Source organism: Rhinoderma darwinii, chromosome 4, assembly GCF_050947455.1.
Source record: "Rhinoderma darwinii isolate aRhiDar2 chromosome 4, aRhiDar2.hap1, whole genome shotgun sequence".
Taxonomy (NCBI): domain Eukaryota; kingdom Metazoa; phylum Chordata; class Amphibia; order Anura; family Rhinodermatidae; genus Rhinoderma; species Rhinoderma darwinii.
The window spans coordinates 304,794,501-304,820,605 of NC_134690.1; the positions used below are offsets into that span (position 1 = coordinate 304,794,501).

General features: G+C 41.3%; 1 protein-coding gene across 1 annotated transcript in view; it reads right to left on the minus strand.

The window, feature by feature from the left end:
* Window positions 1-13,991, minus strand: part of CNKSR3 (CNKSR family member 3) — a 186,109-nt gene extending 172,118 nt beyond the window's left edge. Inside the window, exon 1 of the mRNA XM_075864361.1 lies at window positions 13,657-13,991. Coding sequence (XP_075720476.1) covers window positions 13,657-13,708 — 52 coding nt within the window. The 5' untranslated portion in view covers window positions 13,709-13,991. The remainder of the gene's footprint in view (window positions 1-13,656) is intronic.
* Between the last annotated feature and the right edge of the window lie 12,114 nt (window positions 13,992-26,105).

A 26,105-nucleotide genomic window follows, 5' to 3' on the forward strand; every position in this document is an offset into this window, starting at 1 on the left:
GCGGATTTACCGGATTTCAAACATTAACACCAAGCTGCACTCCTCATGAGAATAGTGGACTGATTCTACTCACCTACCGGTAAGCAATGGGTGCGCAATGAGAAAAGTATGTCCTCTCTTGCATTGTCCTCTTTGCCTTGGCTGACTAGTTCACAACAACCAACGTCTTTTCTGCCTTTTCCCACACTACCGTTTTTTGTCATTTGGGAACAGGTCGTAGGTACTTCGGACCTCTCTAACCGTCCGGGTTCCTTGACTCCGCTTTTTGATAACCCTTCCTTCCCTTCGGCTGTGGGTGTAGACACGTTCCTCTGCTGGGGGAGACAGGACAGTGTGTATTTGGCTCAGACCCTTACTCCTGATGGTGAAATTCTGTCGCTTGCTGCTGTTTTGGAGGCCTGCCCGGGGAGACGCCCAATTTGATGGTCATACTTTCAATTACGGTCATATCTTTCTTCCATGGGAGCCTGTCTTGCTTTGCTTCAGGATAAGACTCCTTTGGAACTTTACCTGTCCATGTCTTCTGCTCCTTCTCATATGCTATCCTATCTACATTGGATCCTCCGGCCTAGTTATTCTTGTTCTCAGTTGGTGTTCACTACAGGATGGGATGGGGAGATGGGCATTCAAGACTCTGAGAAGGATTGGCAGACTTCTTTCCTCTCAGCCCACAAACTACCGACTTCCTGTTTTGCACAAGAATTTTTTTTATAAAATTCTCACAAAATGGTACCGTTGCCCTTCCTTTCTACATAGGATATTTCCTTATGTGTCCACAGATTGTTGGAGGTGTGGGAGCTCCTGGAACCATGTTACACATTTGGTGGGACTGCACTAAGCGCCATCCCTTCTGGGAAAAAAAAATTTATTCCAGGAACGAGCTCTTTGATACTTCTGTTCCTGCTTCTCCTTCTATTGGATTGGTTTCATGGTTCCTGGGTCGTTCCCTCACCTCAAAAGGGGCGTGTTTAGGCATCTTTTGATAGCAGCTAGGACTGTGATACCTCGTCATTGGAAGTCCGCTAATGTACCTTCTTTAAGGGAATGGGTAACTGAGATGAACAATATCATGAGAATGGAGGACTTGCTGGCCGCTGATCGGGGTAGACCCGAAGTGTTTGTTCGAACTTGGACAGTATGGTCACTGTTCCGGAATGGCTCTGATTTGTCTCTTTGGTTGGATGGCCTCTTTTGAATGCCTGTAACGCTGCTTCTCTGCTGTTTTCGTTTCTGTATGTGTTTCCCTTTTGTTGTCTGATCTTTGTGTTTTTTGTAACTCTACTTGTTTTAGACTCTAGCAATTAATATCCCATATGTATAAAGCTTTTTGGGACTGGTCTCCCTGAATATTGCACTACATCGCGGTTATAGCGATGATCCTTTTCATTTGCTGTTAATATTTTTGATGTCCAGGAGGTTACCTCCTAAATTATTTCTTCATGTTCTTTACAAAAATGTATTGTAGAGTCTTGATTTTTTATTGCACTGCGTTGCAATATTTTGTATATTTTTCTTATTCTAATAAAAATTGTTGATAAAGAAAAAAAAATGTAGAGTGAAGACTGGCTAAACACATAAAAGAATATAATTTGTAGCAAGTAGTAAGACAAGGGAATGTCTGGTTTATTATATGCCCAAGTAGAAACTACTGAGGGAATAAAGGAGGAGGTCATGGCGGCACCCACTGAAATTTTTTAACCCCTTCCTGCTGCAGCTATTTTTGACCTTCCTGACAGAGCCTCATTTTTCTAATCTAATATGTTTTTAACTTTATGTGGTAATAACTTTGGAATACTTTTACCTATCCAAGCGATTCTAAGATTCTTTTCTCTTGACACATTGAACTTTATGCTAGTGGTAAAATTTGGTCGATATATTCAGTATTTAATTGTGAAAAACACCAAAATGTAGCAAAAATCTAAAAAATTAGCATTTTTATACATTTAAATGTATTTGCTTGTAAGCCAAGTAGTAATACCACAAAAAATTGTTACTAGTTAACATTTCCCAAATGTCTACTTTAGATTGGCATAGTTTTGAACATCCTTTTATTATTCAAGGATGATACAAGGCTTATCAAATTAGCAGAAATTTCTCACATTTTCCAGAAAATTTCAAAAAGCTATTGTAATGACAGGGATAGGGAAACAAGTGAGCCCTAATCTACCCGCCACTCAGTCCCTGCCTACTTGCAACGACCCGCCCTAGGCGACGGGGTACAACTGGGCGACGGTCCCTACACTCAGTAAGTGCACGACCGACAACCAGACAAGGAAACACAGAACAAAGGGAAACGGGGCAGTTGCCCACGGCAACACCGTGAGCAACAAGAGTAGTAAACGAGCCGAGTCAAACCAGGAGAGTACGAGGTGCCAAACGTAGAGCAGGAGAGTAGTGAACAAGCCGAGTCAAACCAGGAGTGTACGAGGTACCAAACGCAGAGCAGAAGAGTAGTCAGTAAGCCAGGGTCAATACGAAGCAGGGACAAGTAGTTCAAGAAGCTGCAGCAGGGCCAGGAAACCAACAGAGAAGAATCACAAGCAAGGAGGGACAGGAAAGGCAGGTATAAATAGACAGAGGGCGGGAGCTAGCTCCGTCTGGCCAGGCTGTGATAGGCTCTCCCACTCCTAAGCCTGCCATCCTGAGTGGTGGAAGATGGAGTCAGTCTCAGAGACATTGAAGCAGGTGCAGACTGATTACCTATGGGCGTAGATACAGAAGCTGTGCCTGGCAGATCCTTAACAGCTATTTTTCAGTTCTGAAGTGGCTTTGCAGGGCCAATACAATACAAACCCCCATAAATCTCCTTATTTTAAAAACTGCACTCTCAAAGTATTCAATAAAGCATTTAGAAAGTTTCATAACCTTTTAGGCGTTTCACAGGAATTAAAGCAAAGTGGAGGTGAAATGTACAAATTAAATTTTTTTTGCAGAAATTCATTTTTAATCCATTTCTTTCTGTAACATAGAAGGTTTTACCAGAGAAATACAACTAACAATGTATTACCCAGACTCTGTAGCTTTTAGAAATACCCCACATGTGGCGCATACAACTAACAATGTATTACCTAGACTCTGTAGCTTTTAGAAATACCCCACATGTGGCCCTAGTATGCTAATGGACTGAAGCACAGGCCTCAGAAGCAAAAGAGAAGGTCGTGGATTTTGGGGCCTCCTTTTTATTAGATTATATTTTAGGCACCATGTCAGATTTGAAGAGGTCTTGCAGTACCAAAACAAATAAAAACACCCCTAAAAAATAGCACATTTTGAAAACTACACCCCCACAAGTAATTAATCTAGGTGTATAGTGAGCATTTTGACCCACAGGTGTTTCTTAGATTTTACTACAATTGGGCTGTGAAAATGACAAATTAAATTTTTCCAATAAAATGTTGATTTTTTTCATTTCCACAAGGACTAAAGGAGAAAAAGCACCCCTACATTTGTAAAACAATTTCTTCAGAGTACAGCAATAACCCATATGTGGTCATAAACGGCTGTTTGGACACATGGCAGGGCTCAGAAGGGAAGTAGCGCCACTTGGCTTTTGGAGCTCAAATTTAGCTGGAATTGTTTTCGAAGACCATGACGAATTTGCAAAGCCCTTGAGGAGCCAAAACAGTGCAAACCCCCCCATAAGTGACCCAATTTGGGAAACTACACCCCTTAAGGAAATTATCTCATGATATAGTGAGCATTTTGACCCCACAGGTTTTTTGCAGAAATCATTGGAGTAGGCAGTGAAAATGGAAAAATCTAAATTTTTTTCCAATAAAATGTAGGTTTAACTATTTTTTTTATTTCCACAAGAACTACAGCAGAAAAAGCACTCTAACATTTGTAAAGCAACTTCTCCCGAGTACGGCAATACCCTATGTAAAGTCATAAACTGCTGTTTGGTAGAGCTCAGAAGGGAAGAGCGCCATTTGGCTTTTGGATTGGTTTCTGGGCGCCATGTTGCATTGGCTGAGCCCCTGTAGTATTAGTACAATGGAAACACCCCAAAAGTGACTCCATTTAGGAAACTACACCCCTTGAGGAATCATCTAGGGGTATAGTGAGCATTTTGACCCAAACGGTTTTTGCTGAATTAGGGTATGTTCACACGGCCTATTTACGGACGTAATTCGGGCGTTTTTGCCCCGAATTACGTCCGAAAATAGCGCCTCAATAGCGCTGACAAACATCTGCCCATTGAAAGCAATGGGCAGACGTTTGTCTGTTCACACGAGGCGTAATTTACGCGCCGCTGTCAAAAGACGGCGCGTAAATAGACGCCCGCGTCAAAGAAGTGACCTGTCACTTCTTTGGCCGTAATTGGAGCCGTTATTCATTGACTCCAATGAATAGCAGCGCTAATTACGCCCGTAATTGACGCGGCGTTCAAGCGCCTGCACATGCCGTTACGGCTGAAATTACGGGGATGTTTTCAGGCTGAAACATCCCCGTAATTTCAGCCGTTACGGACGCCCTCGTGTGAACATACCCTTAATTAGAATTAAGCCAAGAAAATAAAAAATGTATTTTTTTTTCCAATAAGATGTAGTTTAAGATCAAAATTTTCATTTTCACAAGGAATAAAGAAGAAAAAGCACCCCAACATTTGAAAAGCAATGAATGCATAGTATGGTAATACCCCATATATGATTATAAACTGCTATTTGGACATATGGGAGGGTTCAGAATAAAAGGAGTGGTATTTGACTTTTGGTGCGTAGATTTTGCTGGAATGGTTTGCGGACACCATGTTGAATTTGCAAAACCCCTGATGTACCTCAGGGGTTTTGCAAATGCGACAAGGTGTCCGCAAACCATTCCAGCAAAACCTACGCTCCAAAAGTCAAATACCCCTTTTTAGAAACTACACCCCTAAAGCCATTTCTCAGAGGTGAAAGTGAGCATTTGGACACCACATGTGTTTTTTTTAGAAATTACGCAGTAGATGATGCAAAGTGAAAATTGCAATAGTTCCACTGATACGCCATTTCACCGCACAATATGTTGTGCCCAGCTTACTCCATAACTTGTTAAGCGGGTTCCACCGGGTATGGCAATGCCGTACATGTGGACGTAAACTGCTGTTTGGGCACACTGTAGGGCTTAGAACGGGGGGAGCGTCATTTGGAGCATGGATTTTGTTTGGTAGTAGTTTGATTTGAGTATTACTGGTATTTCAGTTTATAATGTGGGGGCATCACACTGATAAACAATATTCTTTCCTAGTCCCCTTTTGTAACACTCTGCTCCTTTTGGGGACTTTTCCTTCTCTGTAGTTTGGGAAATTTTGCTGGGAAAGTGTTGTTCTGGTATAATACAGACAGCATCGCTTCTAGCAGATCTGCTATGTCCCTCCCCTTCCTAGATCCTAAATACTAGGGCCCTGAAAATGAAGGAATGTTCCCCTCCGGCCTGCACATCAGGATGTTTTTTCATCATTGCATTACTATAACTTTTTATTTTTCGGTTGATGGAGCTGTGTGAGGCAAACTGTAGATTTTATTGGTACCATTTTGGGATACATACGACTCTTTGATAACTTTTTATTTCATTTTTGGAGGAAATGACCAAAAACAAGCAATACTGGAAGTTTTTTTATTGGTTTTTTTTCAGCATTCACCGTGCTCCATAAATTACATGTTAACTTTCTTTTGTGGATTGATACAATTACGGCAATACCAAATTTATATTGTTTTTTTCATGCATTGCAGCTTTTGCACAAAAAAAAATCTCTTTTTTTTTAAAAAAATCATTTGTTTTCTGTGTCACCATATTCTTAGGCTAATTTCACACTATACATTTACTTCTCTTCCTTCAGAGGAAGAGAGGATCGAAAGATTAAACGGAAAGCAACGGTTCAGTTAGAATTACCTTGGATTTCAATGGTAATTCTTTTGTTTCAGTTGCTTTCCGTTTGTGTCCGGTCGCTAGGTTTCCATTTTTTTAACGGAAGCAAAAGTGCAATCTGCAGGACTTTTGTTTCCGTGACACTTTGTATGGAAGCAGGGGCTGAAAATGCGGACCGTGATTACGGGCACGGCCTTGTGCATGAGGCCTAAATCGGGAAAAAATTATTGACAAAACCAAAATTCACAAGATGACGTTGATTAATTGCGCTGAATTTCGGCTTCGGTTCTCTTTTGATTAATTGACCAGCCCTACACGTGGCTGTGCACTATGGGTCTGTTGTACACACATGTAGACATTCTGTGTACACTCCTGTGGTACTGTATTCCCCCTTAGGCCCTCTTCACATCACATTCATTCACTATGTTTATTGTGTACGTCAGAAAAGCTCCAGCAATAAATACTAAACATGTTCATGGGGCTCCATGAGACAGATGGAGAACATAAATTGTTTCCTTTTGGCCTTCTTTGGGCTGGTATACGTGGGTATACTTTTTTTTAAAATAGGTAATTGTGTAGTAGACTACAGTATTCCATACAACAGAATCCCGTAATAAAAAAACGTACAGGCATCCGTTTAATATATACGTCATGGGCTATTTAATAGCTTTTCATGATGCATACGTTAAACGGATACCGTTATTTCTGTCCCCCTCTTCATAATATTTAGAGATTCTCTAGTGACTGGTATAGTGCCAAGGGACTGGCGCAGGGCAAATGTGGTGCCTATTTTCAAAAAGGGCTCTAGGTCTTCCCCGGGTAATTATAGACCAGTAAGCTTAACATCCATCATGGAGAAAATGTTTGAGGGGCTATTGAGGGACTATATACAGGATTATGTGACAAAAAATAGTATTATAAGTGACAGCCAGCACGGTTTTACTAAGGACAGAAGTCGTAAAACCAACCTGATTTGTTTTTATGAAGAGTTGAGCAGAAGCCTAGACAGAGGGGCCGCTGTGGATATAGTGATTTTGAACTTTGCAAAGGCATTTGACACTGTCCCCCATAGACGTCTAATGGGTAAATTAAGGACTATAGGTTTAGAAAGTATAGTTTGTAATTGGATTGAGAATTGGCTCAAGGACCATATCCAGAGAGTTGTGGTCAATGATTCCTACTCTGAATGGCCCCCGGTTATAAGTGGTGTACTCCAGGGTTCCGTGCTGGGACCACTATTATTCAACTTATTTATTCATTTATTAATAGGGACCACTATTAATTTATTCAACTATTTCTATTTTTGCAGATGACACCAAGCTATGTAGTATTGTTCAGTCTATGGAAGATGTTCGTAAATTGCAAGTGGATTTAAACAAACTAAGTGTTTGGGCATCCACTTGGCAAATTAAGATTAATGTAGATAAATGTAAAGTTATGTATCTGGGTACCAACAACCTGCATGCATCATATGTCCTAGGAGGATCTACACTGGGGGAGTCACTTGTTGAGAAGGATCTGGGTGTACAGCATGCAGTGTCAATCAGCTGCTTCAAAGGCCAGCAAGATATTGTTGTGTATTAAAAGAGGCATGGACTTGTGGGACAGGGATGTAATATTACCACTTTACAAAGCATTAGTGAAGCCTCATCTAGAATATGCAGTCCAGTTCTGGGCTCCAGTTCATAGAAAGGATGCCCTGGAGTTGGAAAAATACAAAGAAGAGCAACGAAGCTAATAAGGGGCATGGAGAATCTAAGTTATGAGGAAAGATTAAAAGAATTAAACCTATTTAGCCTTGAAAAAAGATGACTAAGGGGGGACATAATTTATTTATATAAATATATTAATAGCACATACAAAAAATATGGTGAGATCCTGTTCTATGTAAAACCCCCTCAAAAAACAAGGGGGCACTCCATTCGTCTGGAGAAAAAAAGGTTCAACCTGTAGAGGCGACAATCCTTCTTTACTATGAGAACTGTGAATCTATGGAATAGTCACCGCAGGAGCTGCTCACAGCAGGGACAGTAGATGGCTTTAAAAAAGGCTAAGATAATTTCGTAGAACAAAAAAATATTAGCTCCTATGTGTAGCAATTTTTTCCTTCCCTTTTTCCATCCCTTGGTTGAACTTGATGGACATGTGTCTTTTTTCAACCGTACTATGTAATTATAGTCTATGAGTGGCAGATACATTAAACGGATGCCTGATAGTGGCATCTGTTACCCATAGACTATACAGGTATCCGTTTAACACATACGTCATGAGCTCTCATGATCCCAGTTTATGACTTTTACATTTAAAGGGGTTTTCCAGGGACACAAAATTTTTGAACTACAATTCTATGTAAATATTTAATATAGTTCCCAATATATAGTCTGTATTAAAACTGAACACTTTCCTTCCTATTCTCTCTACCTCTGCCCTGTTGGAAGTTCTGATTTTCATCGGTGTCTTTTTTTCTCTCGACACAGGCTCGTGCACGAGACAGCCCTGGGTCGATAGCTACGTAACGACTCAGGGCTGTTCTTTACTAATTATTCCACCGCCTCTGTGTCTATTGGCCCTCCCCACTAGTTCTCCTGTCCCCTTTAGTTAATCCCGCACACTTGCTTTATCCGAGGTGCGGTCACAGAATCCTGTGACGGCACCTCAGATATCTAATGTGATCTCCATCATCCCCAAATATATGCACCCCATCATAACTAGATATAAAATGGTGCTGCTATTGAAGTACAAGCAAACAATGAACGGAGCGGACATTGAGGAGGCTGTGGACCTATAGGATGCCTCAAACGCGGGTCGTACACCTGGGTTTGAGGCATCCTATTGGTCCACGGCCTCCTCAATGTCTGCTCCGTTCATTCTTTGCTTGTACTTCAATAACAGCACGATTTTCTTTGCGTACATGCTATTCCTCAATTTTCACTGAGGAATAGCATGCACGGAAAGAAAATGGTGCTGCTAATAAAGTACAAGCAAAGAATGAACGGAGTGGACATTGAGGAGGCCGTGGACCAATAGGATGACTCAAACCCAGGACTTCTGCTGTAGACAAGGATTTGAGGCATCCTATTGGTCCACAGTCTCCTCAATGACTGCACCTTTGAATTCTTTGATTACGCCTCAATGCCCACCCCATTTGCCACTTATTGTTAAAACTCCTCAGTGCTCGTGCGCTGCCCGGAAAAACAAATGTCCCTGGAAAACTACTTTAAAGACGTAAAGTGTAACTAAACTTTTAAAAAACTTTTGACATGTCATAGTGAGTATATAGAGTCCGAGCACTGAGACCCTTACCAATCGCTAAAAGGAGGCGGCAGAAGCACTCGGGTGAGTGCTGTGCAACTTTGTTTCTGATCAGCTTTCTTCAAAAAGTGAGCGAGCGGTGTATGGGCTCATAGACTTTCTATTGAGCCTGCACAAAAAGCAGATCAGAAACAAAGTGATACAGTGCTCGTCCGAGCGCTTCAGCAGCTTCGTTTTAGCCATCAGTGGGGATATCAACGCTTGGACCCTCATTGATCAAAACTTCTGACATGTCACTATGACATGTCAAAAGTTTTTTAAACGTTTAGATAAACTTCAATTCTTTGGTGACAGATGCCAATGCTAGGGCATCCTTTACAGCCTGTTTTTAATGTATACGTCGAAAGCTTTTCCAGGCGTAGATGTCAAACATAGAGCAATAAACGTGATGTGCCGGAGGCCTTAGAAGCTATGTAATAAGGCTGTAATATGGCATGCAATAAAGTGCAAACGATTTTGTGAGAATCCGTAATAAAGAAACTCTTGTGTGCTTTCTTGTAAAATAAGGGATTCAGTACGAGCCAAATATGACTGTCTGCATGGGTCCTTAGCAGACTAACAGTAGTGTACCTTGCCTTGAGCTGACTATATTCAGATTTATTAATTATGATCCATACATATGTTAAACGAAACACTAAATTTCAGTGCTATTATTAGTTATTGTGCTTTTGCATTTGTATAGTTCTTATTAGTTCTTGCATGTCCTATTTTTTGCTTTTTACGGACCGTGCTCCCTTACTTTATATGGGAGCACAGCCCCCAAATGCGGGTGGCTGTCTGGGGCCGGACGTGCCTGTAATCACGGACTGTAATTACGGGCACGGTGGTGTGCATGGGGCCTAAATACAGATGTACCATAATTAAGATTGTGAGTGTAAGTACAGCTGCCCACATTAAATGCCAGTGTGTTCTGACAGCTCTCATGTCTGAAGTGGGAGAATAACCTGAGAACGTCCCACATGGTTTTAAAAGTATGTAAAAGATTAGCCTGTAATCTAGACATCTGAGGGCTATCTTGTGTGAACATGGCTGCCTGAACAGTTTCCAACTATGTTTGTTTTAAGCTGCCAGTCCAGTCCTATCTGCACTATAACACAGCCAATGGCAATTCATGTCACTTTACACAATTACACAAGGCAGCACAACATACCAGAAACAAATTCATATATCATTCACAAATAGCTTAAAGAAAAAAAAGAAAAAAAAAAAGAATTCTGCGAGTGACCCATTAATTTCTAAGGGCTCATGCACACGACTGTGGTTTCCATAGTCTGTGCATTGGCCCGGAAACCCGGACCGCAAAAAGATAGGACAAGTCATTATAGGGTCTAGGTTTGCGGTCCGGGCTCATTGAAATCAATGTGTGCACGGTCCGTGAAATGCGGGCGGGCTGCGGATGGCACCCCGCGGCCATCCATGACGCACTCACTGGCCGTGCACACGGCTTCAGTCGTGTGCATGAGGCCTAAGCCCTAAAGCAATTAGCAGAATTCTTTGAAATATATCTGTTTGATAAGGAATACCTGTTCTATAATAAAATCGTTTATTGCACGCCTGAGAATCAACCTTTGTAAAAACTTTTTGTTTACATTTTACACTTTGAGAAATTTATGTTGACATTGCTCACCTGACAAACGATCAATATTTGTCCTTGCAATGAAAAACAACAAATATATATTATTTTCTTATAAAGTTTTGGAAATTCTATTGTAAATACTGTATCGTAATATACTCAAGAGAACATCCCGCGCATCAACATTGTTAAAAACAGTATTGCATTAGTTTTATCATAACTTATGTACCACAAGCAAATTGATTGACGTATTGATTTGTAATGTCATTCTTTTATAATCAATAAAAAAAAATTGTAAAAAAAATATATCATTGTGGCCTACCAGATAACTATAGCTTCCATTCAACCACAAACTGTGCAAATACCTGTATTCACACTGGTGTAATGGGTTTCGTCTTTACATTATCCATGATGGATCATAGATCCGTTTAGCAATAGATGGTGAAAGATGCCACTGACTTTTATTGAGTCCGCCAGGATTCAGGTTTTTTTTCACGGGGCACAATAGCACAGCAGACTACACTATTCTACCCGTCCGTGGGCAACAGAAACTGAACAGAACGGAAGCACGGCTCTAGTGTAAACAGAGCCTTACACTGTCAGCGTATGACAACATTAAATATGTATATGTGGACGCTATTGAGTTTAAATACACAAACCCTGTATTTGGCAATTGGCATTATTATAATATGTCACAAATTTACAATAAAAAATATACTCTACACAGACAAACAAGACCGCCACCCACAGCATCATGTAGTACCAATAACCTACTCACGGTTGTATTTATTTTCATTGTTAATGAATAGCTCTGAACTTTTCATACAGGCCTGATCTGCCCATAGATATTCAGGAGATCACAACAAAGTGAATGATTTTCTACAGGCTGTCGTCTCCTGAAAATCTATGACAGATCTATTTAATATGCCTCATAAATCATGGATCACAACTTGTCAGATAGCTAACAACCATCAACATTTTAAAACGTGTCCGATAACTTTTCCTAAAGTGTCAAACTATGGTAGCAAGGTTTTTACCAACTGCTTTTACCTTGGCACAGCTATCATTACCAAACAATGGATGTTATAGCCATGACCAGCTTTCATTGTATCTCATTCTCTATAGATTCAATAGGATCCCCACAATGAAAAACAAAGAGACAACACAACACTGTGAGAAACAAACTACAAGCTGGTACATGTACACACAAGGAACAGGAACCTCTAGCAGCTGGCATCGGAGGAGTTGGCACACTAGAAGTTTTTCCCAGATATGCCAACTGGGTTATCACATGATAAATCCATATTTTTTTAGAATATATTCCGGTCCAACACTACAGAAAGTAAGTTAGTTACATTACGGCTGGGGAGAACCCGTTGCATGCAAGGCCTGACTTGCTCGCTACTGTCCACCTGGCTAGGTAATATTTAATCCAATGTCAATAGGTCAGCCAGGCTCTAGTTTTATTTCTGGGCAGGAGGACTGAGCTGACTTTACCAGGGGGTTAGTGAGGTCTCTGGAGGAGAGAGGACAAGGGGAAGTCAGTTAAAAGTGTTAACTGGGACATGAAGCAGATCTGTGGGGGAGAGCTTAGAACAAGGCACTGCACCTGACTGGTTAGGGTATGTTCACACGGCTTATTTTCGGCTGTTTTTCGGGCGTAAACGGCCGAAAAATCTGAAGCAGAACACCTCCAAACATCTGCCCATTGATTTGAAAAGCGGCATAAACGGCCACGAAAAAGAAGGCGCATGTCACTTCTTGAGATGTTTTTGGGGCCGTTTTTCATACAACTCCAAAAACGCTGCGAAAAACGCGAGTTTGCTTAAAAACGTCTTCTAATCAGGAGCTGTTTCCCTTGAAAACAGCTCCGTATTTTCATACGTTTTTGAGTTTGTGTGTGCACATACCCTTAGGGTATGTTCACATGCTTAGCAAAAAAACGTCTGAAAATACGGAGCTCTTTTCAAGGGAAACAGCTCATCATTAGAAGACGTTTTTTAAGCAAACTCGCGTTTTTTTCGCAGTGTTTTTGGAGCTGTTTTTCTATAGTGCTTATGAAACGTCCCAAGAAGTGACATGCACTTCTTTTTCACGGGCATCTTTTTAAGTGCCGTTTTTGTTAAACGAGGCGTAAAAAAACACCCCATTGGAACAGAACGCCGTATTTCCCATTCTGCTTCCGATTTTTCAGCTGTTTTTCGAAGCGTAAACGCCCCGAAATACGCCTGAAAACACTCCGTGTGAACATACTGTGACTGGGGTATAGGGACTGGAAATATCAGGTGTGTCAGTCAGCTCTGAAATTAATGTCCCTCCAGCCCTTCACTATTACTGCCCCTCAAAACCTAGCTACTACTGCCTGCAATTATTACAGCACCTCACTACTATTGCGCCTTATTATTATTGCCCCTTATTATTCCTGCCCCTCACTACTATTGCCCATTATTATTATTGCCCCTTATTATTCCTGCCCCTCACTACTATTGCCCCTTATTATTATTGCCCCTTATTATTCCTGCCCCTCACTACTATTAGTCCTCACTATTGCTGACCGTCACTACTATTGCCCCTTATTATTCCTGCCCCTCACTACTATTAGTCCTCACTATTGCTGACCGTCACTACTATTGCCCCTTATTATTCCTGCCCCTCACTACTATTGCCCCTTATTATTATTGCCCCTTATTATTCCTGCCCCTCACTACTATTGCCCCTTATTATTCCTGCCCCTCACTACTATTAGTCCTCACTATTGCTGACCGTCACTACCACCACTCAGTACGACTACTCCAAAGTACTACTCCCTCCTCACTCCTACAGCTCCTGTCCCTCACTATTACAGCCCCCACATTACTGCTGCGATGCCCATCACTACTGCTGCTCCTCGCTATTACCCCTCACTCGCCGGGCACAATACTGACCTCTCATCCAGTCCACTACTTGCGCCGGAGTCCACTTAGTGACAGGTTCCATGATAACGTCTTGTAAATTATATCCAGCCCGGGTAATGGTGTCTCCCTCAGATTACTACTGATGGCAGTGCTCCTACAGTCTAGCACAGCCGCACCGAGTCTCAAGTTCCCATAGCTTAGTAGTCCGGGCCTCAGCTCATATGCAGGACGCTGGCGGTGACAGACATGGCTACTGATGGTCACACGGGTCCCCTAATACTGTGACTGTGCAGACAGAGGCGCTCACTGCCTTGTCTATCCAGCAGCTCATTCCCCTCCTAGTTCTAGCCCGTGTCCTCCTCCATCCTGCTGTGCCTCCTCCCCATATAGATGAACCCTCCCAAAACTTCCCATACCCAGGGCTCTCGTCGTCCCTTTGTCACCCTGCCCCTCCCTCTGTCGGCTCATTGTCCTTTCCCAGCATTGCGTTTCTTATTTTCACACGTCGAACCCTCCCACACTGCAAACATTCCTGTCTTTACCTCACAGCACTTTCCATCTTTCCGAACATCAGCCCTGGTCTGCCTGCTACCATGTCTGCCATTGTTCTGTTATTACACATTGTTAGGGCTTTCCTGCAAACAATAGAGTGGGAAACACTGTGGAGGGAACTTGGAATTATTTACCACGAGGACACATGAGACTGTACTGTCAGCTGAAGTCTACCAGTTTACCCAAAAAGTACCAGGTTACTCCAATAAACACGTGATTCTTTTTATAAAGGGATTGTCGCCAGGCAACAGTGACAGTAATGGAGAACTATTCACCTGATATCCAGGATCCAGCTCGGTGCCCCTACCAACCTATCTTTCTCTCCCTGGCACTAGAAGTATAAATACACGCCAACAGTCACCGCCTCTCCAGAAGAGCACACACTGTTACCTGTGGCCAATGTCCTCTTTTTTTAACCCCTTCCCGCCGCAGCCCTTTTTCAGATTTTCATTTTCGTTTTTTCCTCCCCACCTTCCAAAAGCCATAACTTTTTTATTTTTCTGTCGATATAGTCCTGTGAAGGCTTGATTTTATGGGACGAGTTGTAGTTTTTCGTAGCACCATTTACTGTGCCATATAATGTACTAGGAAACGGGGAAAAAAATATTTGTGGGGTAGAAAATGACAAAAAAAACAGCAATTCCATTGTTTTTTGCGCGTCGTTTTTACGGAATTCACTGTGCAATTAAAACAGCCTGTTAACTTTATTCTGTGGGTCAATACAAATACGGTGATACTAAATATATATACCGTATATGTCGGCGTATAAGACGACTGGGCGTATAAGACGACCCCCAACTTTTACCCTTAAAATATAGAATTTAAGATATACTCACCATTTCGTGCAGGAGCGCTTCACTATGGCCATCGGCGGCAGGACCCAGGACTCTGTCTCTTTGAACTCGCGCATGCGCAGATAGGCGAGGTACATGATGGGGTTAATTACTATTAATGTGAGGAACATGGAGGGTAAATTCATCGCACCTCGCGCCTCACATTAATAAGTGAATGAAAGCCGTGTTTATTTCATTTTTTTACAGCGTACACATCATAAATGATGCAAAAACATTGTTGTCCGCGCCATTACTGAATGTGTGTATTTTATGTATTGAGACTTATTTTAATGTTTATTGTAAAAAAGGTGAAGGTGTATTTTTTTTAAAATGTAACCATACTTTGTTTTTACTTTATTTTTAAACTTTAATGTACTGACATATATCAGATATGTGCCAGTACATTAGCCTGTGGACGGATAGCACACAGGCAGTTGTTAGGACATACTTGGGTATATCCTAACAACAAGAGATATGGTCAGACAGCCCTGGGGTCCGTCAATAGACCCTGGGCTGTCTGCCCATATATGGTATGGCCCTCGATCGCGTCACAGGAATTCCCTGTGACGCGATCCAGGGGCATCCCCCCTTCTCACTTTCCCCTGAATGCTGCAGTCAGCTGTGATCGCAGCATTCACGGGAATAACGGCGGAGATGAGAGGTTCTCTGATCTCCGGCGTTATAGAGCGGGGCTGCGGCTGTGTAATACAGCCATTGCCCCGCTCCTGACAGGAAGTGCGCGCGCGGTCAGCATGAGGAGATGCGGCCGGCGCTGCACTAATGAGCGGCAGTTCAGGCACTGAAGACAACATGGGGGTGCTTTGTAGCGCGCCCGCCATGTTCTGTCTTCAGTGCCGCAGATCATTAGTGCAGCGCCGGCCGCATCACATGATGCTGACCCCGCGCGCATATGTCAGGACTCAGGAGCGGGGCTGTGGCTGAATTACACAGCCGCAGCCCCGCTCTCATAGTCATGTGTACTATACTGAGCTGTGCGGCTGCAACGTGCATCCCTAATATCCGACAATATCCGGCATATAAGACGACCCCACACTTTTGACATTTTTTTAAGGGTGTAGAAAGTCGTCTTGTACGCCGATATATACGGTAGTTTTTTCTATATTTTACTACTTTTACAATTTAAAACCTAATTTTATTTTGTGTCGCCAAATTCCAAGAGCCATAACTTTTTTATTTTTCCGTCGATTAAGTGGTATGAGGGCTTATTTTTTGCGGGATAAGCTGTAGTTTTTAATGATACCATTTTGGAATACATGCGATGTTTTGATCAGTTTTTATTTCATTTTTTGTGGGAGATGAGGTGACCAAAAAATAGAGATTCTGGCGTTTCCATTTATTTATTTTTTTACGGCATTCACCGTGCGGGTTAAATAATGATATATATTATAGTTCCGACGTTTACGGATGCGGCAATACCAATTATGTTTATTTATTTATTTTTTACTATGCTCTAGGGGGAAAATGGGAAAATGTTTTTTTTTTTACTTTTAATTTTGAAATAATTTTTTACATAAAAAAACCCTTTATTTTACTAATTTTTAAATTTTTTATTGGTCCCCATAGGGGACTTCAACCAGCGATCGTTAGATCGCTTGCACGATACACTTCAATACTTATGTATTGCAGTACATCGTGATTCTGACAGGCCTCTATTAAGCGATTTCATTGCGGGAGGCGCGATGAGCTGTTAGAGGGGGTCGCCACCCCCTCTTTCTAACGATTTAAATGCTGCGATCGCTATTGTCGCGTTAAACTAGTTAAACGGGCTCACGGAGTAAACCCGCTCGTTACTCTGAAGTGTCGGCTGTAACATACAGCCGACACCGGCATCGTATGGAGCGGGTTTACTCCGTGAGCCCGTTCCATACTTCCCCTACCCGACTTTGGCGTATGGATACATCAAATGTCCAGAAGGGGTTAAGGATACTTCTTAGCAAACAGTGGAGAACATATCCATGGAATATTCTGACTAGAAAACTCAATTTTTTAACCCTTTCAGGACCGAGTGTCATTGATGCCTCAATGCCCAGTTCTAAATTTCAAGTTTTGACATACATTTACTTTTCATAACTTTTAAACTACTTCAGATAACTTAACAATTTTTGTTGTTTTGTTTTTTTAAAACAAATCACACTTTCAAAAAATATATAGTTTTACTACATATGCAACACATATTTTATATTACAAACAAACAATTGATGAAAAAAGTGAAAAAAATAAACTTTTTTTTTTTTTGGGCTATATTTTTTGCCTTTAAAGAGGCTCTGTCACCAGATTTTGCAGCCCCTATCTGCTATTGCAGCAGATCGGCGCTGCAATGTAGATTACAGTAACGTTTTTATTTTTAAAAAACGAGCATTTTTGGCCAAGTTATGACCATTTTTGTAGTTATGCAAATGAGGCTTGCAAAAGTCCAAGTTGGTGTGTTTAAAAGTAAAAGTCCAAGTGGGCGTGTATTATGTGCGTACATCGGGGCGTTTTTAATACTTTTACTAGCTGGGCGCTCTGACGAGAAGTATCATCCACTTCTCTTCAGAACGCCCAGCTTCTGGCAGTGCAGATCTGTGACGTCACTCACAGGTCCTGCATCGTGTCGGACACATCGGCACCAGAGGCTTCAGTTGATTCTGCAGCAGCATCTGCGTTAGCAGGTAAGTCGATGTAGCTACTTACCTTCAAACGCCGATGCTGCTGCAGAATCATCTGTAGCCTCTGGTGCCGGTGTCCTCGCTCGTCTGACACGATGCAGGACCTGTGAGTGACGTCACAGCGTGATCTCTCGAGAACACGCTGTGTCTGCACTGCCAGAAGCTGGGCGTTGTGAAGAGAAGTGGATGATACTTCTCGTCAGAGCGCCCAGCTAGTAAAAGTATTAAAAACGCCCCGATGTACGCACATAATATACGCCCACTTGGACTTTCACTTTTAAACACACCCACTTGGACTTTTGCAAGCCTCATTTGCATAACTACAAAAATGGTCATAACTTGGCCAAAAATGCTCGTTTTTTAAAAATAAAAACGTTACTGTAATCTACATTGCAGCGCCGATCTGCTGCAATAGCAGATAGGGGTTGCAAAATCTGGTGACAGAGCCTCTTTAAATTTGTAGAAAATTTTAATCAAGGCCCAAAACATAGTAGGCTACTTCTCCTAAGTTTCAGGATACCACAAAAATGCCCCTATTTACTTTCAGTTTGCATTTTTTGCATGAACCATTTTATCACACCACACTGTCTTTGTGATAAACCTGTGGTACCAAAACATCAAAAGTGGCCAGCAAAATACACCATTTAGTAAAGTAGACCACTTATGGTATTCAAAAAGGGGTGTATTAGAAAATTGTCACTTTTAAAAAAAAATCTAATTTTGTTAGAGGAAGACACAAAAAAATTAAATGGCCACTTTTTTTTACTTTGGTGTCAACTTGGCGCCATTTTTCTTGTACACACCACACATCATGGTAAAATATCACCATATTAACTATACAGCAACTTCTGCTGAGCAAACCGATACCCCACTTGTGCATGTAACCCGCTTTTTGGCCGTGTTATGACGCCCAAAGTCAAATATGCACCTTTTAGGCTGGGTTCACACGACCTATTTTCAGACGTAAACGAGGCGTATTATGCCTCGTTTTACGTCTGAAAATAGGGCTACAATATATCGGCAAACATCTGCCCATTCATTTGAATGGGTTTGCCGACGTACTGTGCAGACAACCTGTCATTTACGCGTCGTCGTTTGACAGCTGTCAAACGACGACGCGTAAAAATACAGCCTCGTCAAAAGAAGTGCAGGACACTTCTTTCAGACGTAATTTGAGCCGTTCTTCATTGAACTCAATGAAGAGCAGCTCAAAATTTACGGCTGTCAGAGAAGCCTCGCAAAATGCGAGGAGGAGCATTTACGTCTGAAACGAGACAGCTGTTTTCCCCTGAAAACAGTCTGTCTTTTCAAACGTAAAAGCCTGCTATCGTGTGCACATACCCTTAACGTTCAAGTTGCATTTTTTGCATGAACAATTTTATGATGCCACACTGTCTTTACATTCCACCTATGGAGCAAAAACATCAAAAGTGACCTAAAAAGTACTCCACTTAGTAAAGTACACCACTTATAGTATTCAAAGAGGGGTCTATTGGAAAATTGGCACTTATTGGCTCTGCTGAACCCCATGCAGCCACAGTTTCCCCAGCTGTCCAAGGAAAGCCAATGGGAGTCAAATGGGCATGACATTCCGCACCAAGACTCCCAATGGTCAAAACTTGTGATATGTCATAAGTTGAGCAACATGCAAGTGACCATAGCCTACTACCACACAAAACCTGAGGTGTGAATGCAGTTATGACCAACATCCCAATCCCTCCATGGCAAACTCAAAGAAGTCCATGAAGATAGGATATGGCGAGTTGTTTGTTTTACTCAGTGCTGAAGGGAAAGGCAGATTTTCAATCTACAGTTGAGGCCGTAGCTGCATACGTTTTTTACTTCTTCTTGCTTTATCAATATATTTTAAGATCAGATCGTTTTGACAAAAGACAAAATTAACATTTGACTATGAATTGTAATAACGTTACACTAACCGTAGATTTCTGAATCTCTTATCTGGTATAATCTGTAATTATATTACACACAATACGTTCTATAGCATTTTTCCGCCTTAAATGGAGACGGATTATACTAGCAGTAAAAAGACACTTAGGTCTCATTCAGACAAGTGTAATACTCGCCCGTGTGCTATGTGTTGAAATAACTTACAGCACATGGACTTATTTTTTTCAATGGGGCTATTCAGACATGTGTGAGTTTTCAAGCAGTGAGTGTCCGTTGCTTGAAACTCACTGCATGTCCTATATTGGTGCGTTTTCACGCACCTAGTCACCCTTTGAAGTCTATGGCTGCGTGAAAACGACGGACAGCTCACGGACGACATCCGTGTGCTGTCTGCGTTTCATGCATCAAATACATAGAAAAGCAGAGAAATAAATGGAAAAAAAAATGAAGCGCTTGCATGGACACGATAAACGCATGCCACAAGCAAAGCACACTGATGCCAAATGTAGGAAAAACGCTGCATTTTCTACGCGCGCAAATCGGACACACTCGTCTGAATGTAGCCTTAAAGAGGCTCTGTCACCAGATTTTGCAGCCCCTATCTGCTATTGCAGCAGATAGGCGCTGCAATGTAGATTACAGTAACGTTTTTATTTTTAAAAAACGAGCATTTTTGGCCAAGTTATGACCATTTTCGTATTTATGCAAATGAGGCTTGCAAAAGTACAACTGGGCGTGTTGAAAAGTAAAAGTACAACTGGGCGTGTATTATGTGCGTACATCGGGGCGTGTTTACTACTTTTACTAGCTGGGCGTTGTGTATAGAAGTGTCATCCACTTCTCTTCACAACGCCCAGCTTCTGGCAGTGCAGCACTGTGACGTCACTCACAGGTCCTGCATCGTGTCGGCACCAGAGGCTACAGATGATTCTGCAGCAGCATCGGCGTTTGCAGGTAAGTCGATGTAGCTACTTACCTGCAAATGCTGATGCTGCTGCAGAATCAACTGTAGCCTCTGGTGCCGACACGATGCAGGACCTGTGAGTGACGTCACAGTGCTGCACTGCCAGAAGCTGGGCGTTGTGAAGAGAAGTGGATGACACTTCTATACACAACGCCCAGCTAGTAATAGTAGTAAACACGCCCCGATGTACGCACATAATACACGCCCAGTTGTACTTTTACTTTTCAACACGCCCAGTTGTACTTTTGCAAGCCTCATTTGCATAAATACGAAAATGGTCATAACTTGGCCAAAAATGCTCGTTTTTAAAAAATAAAACCGTTACTGTAATCTACATTGCAGCGCCGATCTGCTGCAATAGCAGATAGGGGCTGCAAAATCTGGTGACAGAGCCTCTTTAAAGAGGCTCTGTCACCAGATTATAAATGCCCTATCTCCTACATAATCTGATCGGCGCTGTAATGTAGATAACAGCAGTGGTTTTTATTTTGAAAACGATCATTTTTGAGCAAGTTATGAGCTAGTTTAGATTTATGCTATTGAGTTTCTCAATGGACAACTGGGCGTTTTTTTACTTTTTACCAACTGGGTGTTGTACAGAGAGAGGAGTGTATGAGGCTGACCAATCAGTGATCAATCAGCGTCATACACTCCTCATTGTTCCAGCCCAGCTTCTTTCACTGCACAATCACACTGTGCACAATCACACTGGGCTGTGGATCATGCTGGCCTGGAACAATGAGAAGTGTATGATGCTGATTAGTCACTGATTGGTCAGTCTCATACACTTCTCTGTACAACACCCAGTTGGTAAAAAGTAAAAAAACGCCCAGTTGTCCATTTAGAAACTCATTAGCATAAATCTAAACTAGCTCATAACTTGCTCAAAAATGATCGTTTTTCCAAAATAAAAACCACTGTTGTTATCTACATTACAGCGCAGATCAGATTATGTAGGAGATAGTCAAGTTATAATCTGGTGACAGAGCCTCTTTAAAGGCCTACAAACTGCAGGGCTAAATAAGAACGCCACTAGTTGCATACATAACATGGTCAAGACTTGGCTATAAATTAGCAAATTCACTACTCCACCTCCACCTATTTACAATCAGTCTCAAGCTTTATTTGTTTCCTTTGTCCCTTTGCAAATTGTATCTGTTGGCTTCTATTCTGTTTACCCATGTGCAGGGCCGGACAGGGACTTAAAGGAACAGTGTCATCACAAATTATTTTTTTATATGTTAAAGATGTTAGTGCTTTATTAAAAACGTTTATATTCATTTGTGTGTTTGTGTTTTACTTTTTCTTATTTTTACACTTTTTCTTCCCTATGGGGGCTGCCATTTTTTGTTCCATTTCTGTCTGTGTCGATTAACGACACATACAGACATGGAATACGGCAGCCACAGTCCCATAGGGACTGCGAACGGCTCCCGTCCCATTGACTTCCGTGTACGGCGTCTGTGTGGGAACTGCGCATGCGCCGCTCCCACACAGTCCAATTCGAAATTGGCGCCGTCCAGCGCCATTTTCCTGTGGACCGGAAGTCGCGGCCGGACAGTAATATTACTACTTCCGGTCGCGGCTTCCGGATTTGTGCACTTGGACGAGCGGCAGCAAACGGAGCGGACGGGCCGGAGGGAGCCGCGGCGGCAGGAGCAGGTAAGAGATTTCAATGTATGTTCGTGTTTGTGTGTGTTTACTACTGTATGTAAACCTACTACACTGTGTGTTAGCTCAAAAAATGGCGACACACAGTGTAGGAGGTTACACCGTTCAAACCCCTCGTTTATCCTGGCACTAGCCAGGATAAAGGAGGGGGGGATGCTGAGAGCTCACTAGAGCGAGGGCTTTTAACCCAATGTTGCAATGCTGCAATTTTGGGAATAGCTCCATCTAGTGACCAAAAATGGGTAGCATTATAAATTAGAATTAATTTATAATATTTCCTGACTCGTGAAAAAAATAAAAAAAATTTGAACAATGTTTAATCACCCACACACTAAATGTTTAATTTAAAAAAAAACAACATGTTTTTCTGGCAACACTATGCCTTTAAAATCAGCCCTGACATTTTTATGCACACAGGCCCAACGCAGGCCACACACAGCCGCCAGTGTTGGGCTGGAGTACATGGGACCACCTTTCAGCTATACAAGACATTGGGAGATTTATTAAAACAGGTGTAAATGAAAGAGGAATAGTCCTAATAGCTCCCACTCCAACAAATCCACTGCTCTTCCCCGAATATAATGAACATGCTCAGTATTCTAGAGGATTTTTTTTTGCGGAGCGGAAAAAAATTCAAGCAGACTTCTTTCTGCTGCATGTGAATGGGGTATAAAATAGCCCATTCACTTGTGATGGATGCAGAATGTTAGTGGATTTGAAACGGATTTAGGGGTGGAATCAGGGACTTAGTCCTAATCAAATCCCGATTGCGTGATCATGGCCTAATACTGACGTATAAAGAAAATCATACCATTATACAATGCTAAAATATCACCATACTGTACAAACAAATTCTTTTACAAAGGTGACTTAATATTTTGGCATATCGATATATTCTTACATGATAGACAGACACTTATTTCTGATGTTTAAGGATTCTATCATGACTGGGTCTATTCCACAGTACTGGTGCACAGCTGTGTCAATATTCAAAAAGGGGTCAAAAAGTGGTCTCGGAAACTATAGACCTGTAAGTTTAACCTCCTATGTTGCTAAAATATTTGAGGGTTTTCTAAGAGATGCTATTCTCGAGTATCGCAATGGAAATAAACTTTTAACGCAGCATCGGCATGGGTTTATGAGGAATCGGTCCTGTCAAACCAATCTGATTAGCTTCTATGAGGAGGTAAGTTCTAGACTGGACCTAGGAAAAATTGTGGATGTGCTGTATCTAGACTAGGCTTAGCTATGTGTTTAAAAAGTCTGATCTATACCTGTCAATTGAAATAATGAGTCCTCATAACAATAAATGTTGTAGGTATGGATATAATCTGAATCCTAGATTATTATTATTATTATTATTATTATTATTATTATATTATTATTATTATTATCTCTACATATAATAAAACTGTAAACTTTGCGTCTGTACATTGAAAATATTTGGGAAAAAAAATAATTGGGGGGATGAAGGTGATAGAATGCATTAAAGAGGCTCTGGGACCAGATTATAAATGCCCTATCTCCTACATAATCTAATCGGCGCTGTAATGCAGATAACAACACTGCTTTTTATTTTGAAAAACAACCATTTTTGAGCAATTTATGAACAATTTTAGATTTAAGCGAATTAGTTTCTTAATGACCAACTGGGTGTGTTTTTACTTTTTACCAAGTGGGCATTGTAAAGAGAAGTGTATGACACTGACCAATCAGCATCATACACTTCTCTTCATTCATGTTTAGCTGTACTCACAGCAAAGCGTGATCTCGCGAGATCACGCTGTGCTGTCACATACTCCCACATTAACTTTACCGAAGTGTCTTGAGAGTGAATAGACATCGCCTCCAGCCAGGACGCGATGTCTATTCACACTCCTGATGCTTCAGTAAAGTTTCTGTAGGACTTACTCACAGCACAGCGTGATCTCATGTGAGAATTTTTTGCTTGGGATTTGTATTTATTTATTATAAACTTTATTAAACTTTTTAAACTTTTTTTTTAGGTCCTACTAGGGGACTTCACTATGAGATTATCTGATCATTTATAATACACTGCAATACTTCTGTATTGCAGTGTATGATTGCCTGTCAGTATAAAACTGTTAGGCCATGGCCTACAGGCATTTGCTAGAGGCAGACTGGGGGTGCCTTTATTAGGACCACAGCTGCCATAAAAACCATCGGCACCCCGCAATCACATATCGCGGGTGTGCCGATGGGGTGAGAGAGGGAGTCCCCTCCCTCTAAAACCACTAAGATGCGGTGGCGCTATTGACTGCCTCATCTGAGGGGTATACTTATAAAAAACGGCATCTGTACGTTTTTCAGTGGTCTGTGCATATGAAGTCGCGTGCACAGCTAGTTATTATTATTATTATTAATATTATTATAATAATACAAAATAAACACTTACTACAAATATAGTTTACAACATTTTCTAATCAGGGGACAATTATTGTGGACCAAATAAACATTTACAGATAATCAAAAGAAAAGGAGATGACACATTGCCGTATTACAGATCTGTTTTGTACAAATCCAGAATATGGAGCCCACAATATACATTTGTGTGACTTCGATTTTCTATGAGAATCCATGGGAAAAAAAATTCTGGCATGTTCCAATGCATGCCGTATAATGTACGTGTTCTCATATAAAAACATTCTGTTAGGACAAAATCCGGTGTTTCATGGAGAGTGCCTGTGGGTCTATAATTTGGATCCATATGGACTCATGTTCCATCATGCAGGGTCCTTGCACACAGAAATGCCTAGTGCACGGACCCTTTGGGTATGTTCACCCGGCTTACTTTCAGACGTTTTTCGGGGCGTAAATGCCTTGAAAAATGGCTGAAAAAACGGAAGCTGAACGTCTCCAAACATCTGCCCATTGGTTTCAATGGGAAAAATGGCGTTTTGTTCTGACAGGGCATTTTTTTACGGGGCCGTTTCAAAAAGAGCCCTATAAAAAGATGTGCATGTCACTTCTTGAGACTTTTTGGAGCCGTTTTTCATTGTGTGAATAGAAAAACAGCTCGAAAAATGGCTGCAAAAAAAGCCTCAAAAAACATTTGTGGTTTCAAAAATGGCTGAAAGTCAGAGACTGATTTCCCTTGAAAACAGCTCCGTATTTTACAGCCGTTTTGCGTGTGAACATACCCTTAAAGCTAGAAACATTTTTGAGACATGTTGTAACGTTTTGTAATCATTAATTGTAATAATTGAATCAGGAGACTTGTTCACCAATCTGATGAAGTCAGTTGTGTTAGTTATGGCACAATAAAGTACGGCTTCATTCATACCTGCGTATAAATTGTCTGTATGGCAGCCGTATGCTTAGTGCCAAAAAGTGATTGTCTCCCTTCAGAGGAAAGCTTTCTCAAAAGTTCTTCTGCTCTTCACTGACAGGATACAATCCAAACTCTGGTAGCAAGCATACAGTTTGTTTTGATTATATTTGTTTCATTGCATTATTTGCAAGATCACCTTTTTTTATTTTAATTTTAATTTTTTTAATTGGATGTTTAGTCAATTTAAAACTTTTATGACATGACGGAAAAAAAAAAAAGTGTTATGACCAACTAAACCTACAAGACAATGATGAAAAAAACATGGTTCGGAAGACATTGCCAACATCAGCATGAAGCTTCCACGTATTCCTGCAAACCTAATCTCTGCTATTGAATGTATAATAGGATCACAGGGGGTCAGGCTTCTGCAGAAATGCAGACATGCCATCATGAATTATTCCATGGGGGGAGAAAATTGTATATGTCAAATTTTTTTATTTATTGTGGGTTTAAACACTATAAATATGAGAAGATCTGACTTATATATAGAGGTTTATATGCCATGATTTTTAGTTTCAAAATAACTCTAT